The 8,776-nt window shown below is 46.3% G+C and overlaps 1 protein-coding gene across 1 annotated transcript; it reads left to right on the plus strand.

The window, feature by feature from the left end:
- The first annotated feature begins 241 nt into the window (after nt 1-241).
- Nucleotides 242-730, plus strand: LOC138580016 (uncharacterized). Its single transcript, XM_069650248.1, has one exon. The coding sequence runs from the start codon at nt 242-244 to the stop codon at nt 728-730; it is 489 nt and encodes a 162-aa protein (XP_069506349.1).
- The last annotated feature ends 8,046 nt before the right edge of the window (nt 731-8,776 follow it).

The following is an 8,776-nucleotide window of genomic DNA, read 5'->3' on the forward strand; positions in this document are numbered from 1 at the left end:
AATACCCCATAGGAGCTAAACCAGCCACTATAATGTGTGGATACCAGCAGAGGCGTCACGTTTCACTGTGATCAACATCAAGAATGCCTTCTTCTCAATACCTCTACACCCTGATTTACAAGACTTAGCAAGTTTCACATACCGCAACACAAAGTGGAAACACACTAGATTACCCCAAGGGTACTGTGAGTCACCATCCATCTTTAACAGAGTAATACAAATGGACCTAGTAAACGTAGAGATGGAGAGCATGGTGCTGCAATACATAGATGACATCATCATCTGCAGCACCACCGAGGAGAAGTGCAGAAGGGACTCTGTAAAGATGCTCACAATACTGGCTGAGAAAGGATACAAGGTTGACAAGGGGAAACTGCAGTATTGTCAAGAAGAGGTGCTCTATATCGGGCATATCATTTCACAAAAAGGAAGGAACATTGCACCACAAAGGGCAAAAGCAATAACGAACACACAACAGCCGCAGACAATAAGAGAGTTGCAGCAGTTTTTGGGCATTTGCAACTACTGCAGGGCATGGGTCTTTGACTACAGCTCATACATTGGACCACTGCTGGAGGCTCTTAGAGATGTACAGAGGGGACAAAGGAAGTTGGGATGGATAAAAGAAATGACAGAGGCATTCAATGAACTAAAACATGCCATCTCAACTGCACCAGTACTAGCTACCCCTAACTATGAAGAACAATTCTACATATTTTTCGCATTGTGATACTGCAGTGATGAAAGCAGTACTGACACAAAAAACAAGCATGGGACATAAGCCAGTGGCATTTTACAGTGCCCATTTAGATCCTGTAACGATGGGTCATTTCCTGTGCGAACAGAGCCTAGCCGCAGCAGCATTTGTGGTAGAAAAATCCTCCTCAATAACGATGGGATGCCCCACAACACTGTACATGGAGCAGGCTCTCTTTGCAATACTGAATAAGCCAAAATCCCCATTGACCACACAAAGAGCTGCAGGTTACGAAATAATACTGTCCAGCTCGAAATAGTGGGATGCAGTAATGTTAAACCAGCACGATTCATAGCAGAAGTGGTGGAAGATGGAGAGTATGCACATGACTGCACACAGGCTATTGCAATTTACTCAAGCACCAGGAAGGTAGAAGAAAATGCTCCAGAGGGGGGAGAGATCATGTACATAGATGGGTCATCCACAATTGACCAAAGTGATGGGATAAGAAGGACCGGAGCAGCAGTAGTACGTTTGAGGGAAGACTGGTCCTACGTTCCAGTGAAGTGTGTACAACTACCACAACACTATTCAGCGCAAGCAGAGGAGCTAGTAGCACTCATTTTAGCCTTAGAAGAAAGTAATGAGAAAAGGATAACTATATATTCTGACAGTGCATATGTTACATTAATAGTACACTGAGGACTAATAAAATGGCAAAGGAGGGATTTCAGAAGAGCAGACGGTACCCCAGTACAACATGCTCTCCTACTGGCTGAACTAATTTAAGTAATTAATTACCCGGAAGAGGTAGCTTTGGTAAAATGTTAGGCCCACACTAATGGGGATGACCCAATATCAATGGGTAACGAAACAGCAGATGCACATGCGAAACATGCTACGTATTTTAGCGAGACATGGGCCCTCCCAGAAAAACAAAAAGATAAGGGGGAGGGTTAGACAGATGTTGATGAAGGATGGGTACACACACATCCCAGAGACACAGATCATGGAATTACAGGCAGCAGCACCAATGGCAGAAAAGGAACAATGGCTTAAAAGAGGATGCACCATGTCCCCCACAGATGCATTATAGCGACAGAATAATAGCAGAAAGGTTGTGATGCACCTGACCCTATTGAAAATAGCCCTGACCCAATTACAGTGTCCCCCACATACGGGGAAAGAAGTAATTGCTGCACGAATATAAGAGTCATGGTTCTGTCCCGAGCTAAACTCACATGTCACAAATTTCCTTAGCAACTGCCTCACATGCCAGCAATTTACGGCCGGTCACACACTGCAAGTGATCAAAGGCATAATACCCTGGCCTGAAGGACCCTTCCTGCACCTACACATCAACTACGTTGACATGATCAATGTATGTCAAGGCTACAGATACATGATTGTAATAGTATGCCCATTTTCAAGGTGGATCGAGGCTGGTCCCTGCTCCCATGCAGATGCGTTCAGAGCAGCCAAATTCTTGGTGAGGGAGTTGTTCCCGAGGTGGGGAGTATGCAAAGTATTATGGTCAGACAATGGCCCACACTTTGCCAATGAACTGTTCCTGCACGTAACTGCCCTTTTGGGAATAAAACATAACTTTGCATGTGCATATCACCCGCAAGCAAATGGCGTCTGCGAATGCCTCAACCGCCTCCTAAAAGAAGAGATAGCAATGATCCAAAAAACACCAAAAAAGAGTTGGCTGTACTGCCTCCCTTTGGACTTATTTGAGTTGAGAAATAGGCCAGTGTCGGACCACCACCTCAAACCCCACAAGGTGGTGACCGGACGTCAAATGCACCTCCCACTCACACCACCATCAAGGGCCACAACTGACTGCCATGCCACAAGTAATGTTTTGGTGAAGAAATGCATGAGTATGTCTCTTCCTTGGTTACTAGTGCGGCTTTTATCTCTCAACAGATCGAACGGACACAGGGCGCGTCGAAGAACCATCAGCAAGAAGAAGCAATCAACGAGGAACAAGAACAACCAGCATAGTGGACAGTGAAAGGGGGATACCAGGTTCTCCTACGCAATTTCCACAGAAGTTGGAACAATCCTAGATTCACAGGTCCATGCTTGGTGGACAAAATAGCCCCCAGAGCAGTGAACCTCAGGGGAAAAGATGTGTGGACGCACATCCACGACGTCAAGCCCTACAAAGCACAGACCCACCCTCACCTCAGTGAAGGGACCAATGCTTCAGCAACGACAACTGACAAAAACAACGAAAAAGTACAGACACCAGATACCCCAAAGGACATAATGGACCCATCACCCATATCCCACCCCATGATCACGAGATACCAGACAAAAGTATATGAGCTAGCTAAAAATTAACTCTCACCACCACCAGCTAATGAAGAACACTGTCAGGCAACTTGTAAAATACACCACACTGTGTAAACATGTGCATGTTCTATCTTTTTTTGCCTCACACATGCAGGTATTGTGTATTGTTACTTTGTATATAAGAAAGATAAGAAAGATAAGAAACACACGTCATTGCCCAGGAGTAAATGCTACCCGGGACAATAACACCCCAGAAGCACTGTCACACCAGTTTGTATATGTTATAAAAAAGGTAAAAAATACTTAAGAAGAAGAAGATTACGCATATATTATAACACGTTCCTTATGATAATAGCCCAATCATATCCACATCTCCACGCAGCACTACCCACCCTAAGAGATATGATGGAAAGGAAAGCGTGGGAGCAGCTGTTCGCCTGAGCATTGAACAATTATTTGATAAGTAGGACTTGAATAAAAATACTAACAATAATAACACATATTTTGAGAGATTTGCAGGCGGGCACCTATATCATCTAAAGTAAAGGAGCTGCAGGACCGCAGCAAAGGTAAAAGAGATATGCCGGTGGTATTAGCAACTGTATTAAAAATGTTAGGGATATTCTTTACCACTGGTCTGATTACTGCCACTGTCTGGCAGGCATACTATGCTTTCTACATGAGGGCATCTCCCTTTACTAACATCTCCCCTACCATGGCTGCAACAAGCACGGTGTCGGGCGGAACAAGTAGCATGGGGCCCAAAATAAAGAGGGATAAATGTAGTGTCTCTATTGATGTACATGGGGTGGACACATCACTTACAGAATCCACACACATCTCTAACAACATTTGGTACAAGCACATGTCCGAAATTGGTAAGGATATGACTAAGGACAACTGCTATGTGTGCTCATTGATCCCATACGCCATGAGCGCCTCAAGAACGTTTGTGGCAACTGAAGTACCTGCAACAACTGCTGAATGTGTGTTGTATCTAGGATTGTTCACAACATGTGGGCGATTCCAAGGGAAAAAAGCAACACTAAGATGGAAATCAAGGTCAACGTACCCCTATGAAGATAACTTCATTAAAACACTAGCAATGTATGACGAAAAGTGGCAACTGACTAAAGGGCTCAAATACATAACAGAGGGACCCAACAAAGGAGAGACAGAAGAAGTTACACTGAATTACCTACCATGCGAGTGGTATGCAAAATAAGTTGCTGGAGAACCAGGATGCTGGGAAAGGCCCCTGATATTGATATATGGCAAGATATACACTAAGGATGGATGGGTGGACGGAGTTGTGGGAAGCAAAATATTGACTTTGGCAAAGTCTCCGGTAATGACGGTGCAAGTAGAAAACGACAAATGCTACAAGGAATGGACAAAGAATGCAGCACTGGTGACATGGTTAGATAAGGAGGAGGAACCTATAACAATACTTCCACTCACTGAGCCCACACTGTGTTACCAGCATGATAGAGAAGTTGACGTTGGAGTAAATGAAGGTTGCAAGAGACCATAAAGATTCCTGAGGGGGGTGCACAAACACAGCAATTCTGATGGATCAGTATTGGTCCTGTGGATCAAAGGCATACAACAGCCTGCCACCATTGTAGAATGGAGTGTGCACAATGGTACACATCAACGTACCATCACTGGTGGTACCACAGAAACATGTCAACATGGAGAGCTTCCCTAAGATGAATGAAGGGAATAAAAGGAAGAAAAGGACACTACAGATGGATGGAGGAATGAAACTGAATGACACTGCCCATCTATCAAGAGTAAAAAGACAAGGAGAAACACTGTCAGGGAACTAACTGTGGGGAAAGTCAGAAACTGCCCTAAGCAAATCCCACCAGCCCATAGACTATTTAGAAGAGCGGATATGTTCTTTTCCGCCATCATACATCCAGTGGTACAGCCATATGCAGTTGCGAAGTGGTTTCAGATCACTAGATGGGAGCTAATGATGACAATAAATTCAACGGCTAACGGATTCAATGCAATTAAGGAAGAGCTAAGAGTGATCAGGATGGTGGCCCTGCAGAACAGATATGTGCTGGGCCTCCTAACAGCAATGGAAGGAGGTGTTTGTGAAAACGCTCGTGTTGCACGTTTAATCCCGCCAACGATGATGACAAGGGCCCGCTATCTAAGGCAGTGTCACAGCTGGCCAAGATGCACGCCAAGATTGAAGAAAAAGCAAAGGGAGTGAAGAAAGACAGCAGCTGTTTCTCTTACATCTGGTCATGGATGCCATAATGGCTCTCAGATGGTCTTAAGGTTATGGTAGAATGCATAATTCAAGCAACGGCTTTTGTGATGGGGATAAAAGTATGGAAGGAAATGTTCAAATGTACTGCTGAAGAAATTATTGGTATGCATGTCCTAATGCCAGCAGAAGATGACAAACACACAGACATCATTTTTAAGGAATGTGAACGGCTGCGCCAGCAGTTAGTAGAAGCAGACTTGTACCCTCCATTAATAAAGGTTGAGAACCTAAGGAACCCAAAAAGCTACATAGGGAAATGGGTTTATTGCAAACCCGGTGGCGGATGTGTTTATATGTATTGGTCATTGGAATATCATGTGGACCAGTATGGGCACTTGGCCGGAATAATGAAGGTATGGCGAGTACGAGAGAGACAAAAGAGTGGATAATTTTGTGGTCGACAAGTCGATCAGAGGGGGGACTGAAGAGAGAAAATGGGGCACTCCCTTCCCTCGATTCTCATCCAAACCATGGCCCAGGACGTCACGACCCAAGCACCCACCACAAGAGGAATTTGACCCATTCACGGCCACCCGAGATGTCAAGATCCACTATGGCCACGCCCCACACAACTAAGGAGGCTGCCCATCAATCAAACCACGTGCCGGAGCCTCAGGTGAAGCTGATATCGATCGCATGAACCAACTCGATTAGACAGCAACCACTACTACCGCCATCATTATAGATGCCATGGCGACATAGCCAGCGGACAAGAACACACGTGCCACCAAGAACATTGGTCATGCACACACCAATCCACACGAAGAACACACTCAGTCCTATGACGTAGAGGACAAATCACATTCACACATTCATTGTTGTCATTTTTCACATGGGCCAGCTACAGCACCGCAGAAACGCAAGACGCAAGAAGAGCTTGTGTACATGCTTGCAGATGCTTCCTCACCACTAAAAACTATGAAGATGTAATCACTGTATATGGACTAATGCATATGAATTTCTGTCATCCTGCGCGACCCCCATATTATGGACGAAGTACCGCCACCCATAAACCAGGCCGTGGTAGGCCGCAAAACCAGAGCGTCCAGGCCAGAGCAGCCCAGACAAAGCTCCAAGGTGCTGATCGCGTGGAGCAAGGCCCCGACAAGAGCCCCTAGCCAAAGCCGCAATGTTGCAATCTACATGCCGCACTCCCCGAGCCAAGGTTATACCCGTTACTGCTAAACGATCCCCAAGCCAAAATACAAATCAAATGCTCCTAATTCAGCTCCAGCCACGGTCCCGCAACACTTGACCAGACCGACCTGATACGATGCCAAGCTCCAGGGACCAGAGAAGCACTGGGGTCTCACGTCTGGGACACAGACTACAACAATGAAGTGACAAATCGGACACCAATAGCGCTGGGAAAGACATGCAGAACAGCTAATAGTCAGACCTGTCTATTGTCTGCCACTGACACATAGTCATACTTTGTTGCCAGCAGCAGGTACACCGCGAGCTGGGAACAACGATGGTCCCAGGCTTGGGGGCTTGCGAGTGAACCAATCAGAATACGAGGGGCACACCACTGACGCCATTATAGTTTAGCCAATCACTAATCGTCCCCTTGTAACAATTCACTTGTAGCAATTATTAGGGACGACCCAAGTGTACCACCTGACCCTTTCTCAACCACTGACTATCTTTTCTATATGTACCTATACTAATCCCACCACTCGGAGAGCCATTCCAAGGTGGCGTTAGGTTTGGGGGCTAGTTCTTCCAGGTGACGTATCTAACCACGTCGTACAACTAGAAAAAATGCCTGCGAGCCCACCAAGAGTGAGAGGTCTCTCGGATGTCTACGACCTGTGAACCCGTCCCTGCCTGTTTTGTGTAATAAACAGCAGTAAATCCTTGCTCTTGTGTGTGCCTCATACTCTGTTGAGACTCAGAAGGAGTTGGGGCTTCCCCAACCCCGGAGGTCGGCGTTCAGCCCTGCCGGCACCCGGGAAACTACCCCAACAGGCTTTTTGCTGCTTCCCATGGCATGCTTCTATCTGCACTTTTCCCCATCGACTGACACTTGTGTCACCCTCTTTCCTCGTCCTAACTTCCCACTGCGTCCACGTCTGAGTCGGTGTCCAGATCACTGCCAAAATCATCCACAAAGCTCAGCCTCCTAGAGGTTGTGTCTTTGCTGAGCTTCCCTTCAAAGTCAATCAAGTCCCTGCTACCCCTTCTCCCGGAAGACTCCAAGTTTGTCCTGTCCAATGGTGTGACAGTCCTGTCCTGTATGGTACCATGGTCTGGCTTTGTTCGTCTCCCTCCTGCCACTTTGTCATCTTCCGTGCCCATTCTCCACTTTGTGCTTATATCTCTTATTGCATGCTTCTCCTCCTTGTATTTGGGCTCTCTTCTGAGTCGCTCTATTTCCCTTTGCTTTTCCTTCTCGTCTTCTTCCGTTCAGCTGTATAACTGTTCATACTCCTTCTTTCTCCTCATCTCTTACAGCTCCCACTCTTTCTCCTCTTCCCTTTGCTTGTCCCTACATGTTCTCTTGTGTCCCTTCTCTTATTCCTTTTCCTTTCTTTCTACTTCTTCCATTATCTCCGCCCAGTCTCGCACTTAGCTGCTCCTCTTATGACCCTCCTTTTCTTTAATTGCCCCTTCTGATTCTCCCATTGCCTTCCCATCCAATTTCAGAAGTATCTACCCTCCTACCCATGTGTTCAATGCTATGCACTCTAACCCCTCCTTGGTGCTACCTTCCCACTGCCTGTCTGTCAGACCCCTTTCTGCCCCTCCTCCTTGGCATATGGTGGAGGGTAAAATATTGGATTTGTGTATCCCTTCGCTTCCTTTAGCTCCCATATAGGTTATGACCCCTGCGCTTCCACTACAGCTCCTTCTTTCTCTTTCACAAGAGAAGGTAGGGGAGCGGGGTGAGGGCATCGCCCCTGGTGTCTCCTGTAGGTTCAGCATCCATTGACGCCTCGCTACTTCCTCCTCATCCTCCTGAAACATTCTCCAGAGATCATATATCACCAGAACTTCTTCTCCTTATAGGTGTCTTGTATGTGTGTCTGTAAAGGTTGCACATTTTTGGAGAAACATCCGCATTGTGGCCATGGCTTAGTCAATTTACCCTCTGTGCTTTTCGTCTATTCCACACTATGTATTTACAAATCTTGTCCTTATATCACAGAAGTGCCTTATATAGGGGCTGTAGGGGCATATCCCCCCAGCACTTCCCTTGATACATTGCTTTCTACTTACTTGACCTCAAGTCAAGGCTTTCGACACTCCATGATTACACAAGCACAATGAATATTTTCAGGTCAGATTTATGAGTATCACAAATCCCAGTTCGCAACAATTATTCTCATGCCTCTCTGGCCCCAAAACAACCTTTCAGGTATGCTCCGTGCACCACCCTTCTGGAACTCTCCACCTCCTTAGGCACACCCACCAATCTTGCGCATGCTCCCATGGCCCAACCACCATTCACCCAGAACTAATGGAGGCTCAGCCACGGGGAA

The sequence above is a fragment of the Ambystoma mexicanum genome, chromosome 3p (genome assembly GCF_040938575.1).
Source record: "Ambystoma mexicanum isolate Mex_15411 chromosome 3p, UKY_AmexF1_1, whole genome shotgun sequence".
NCBI lineage: Eukaryota > Metazoa > Chordata > Amphibia > Caudata > Ambystomatidae > Ambystoma > Ambystoma mexicanum.

Bases quoted from the DNA above. Each gene is read 5' to 3' on its own strand.
- LOC138580016 (XM_069650248.1), top strand. From the start codon at position 242: ATGGAGAGCATGGTGCTGCAATACATAGATGACATCATCATCTGCAGC.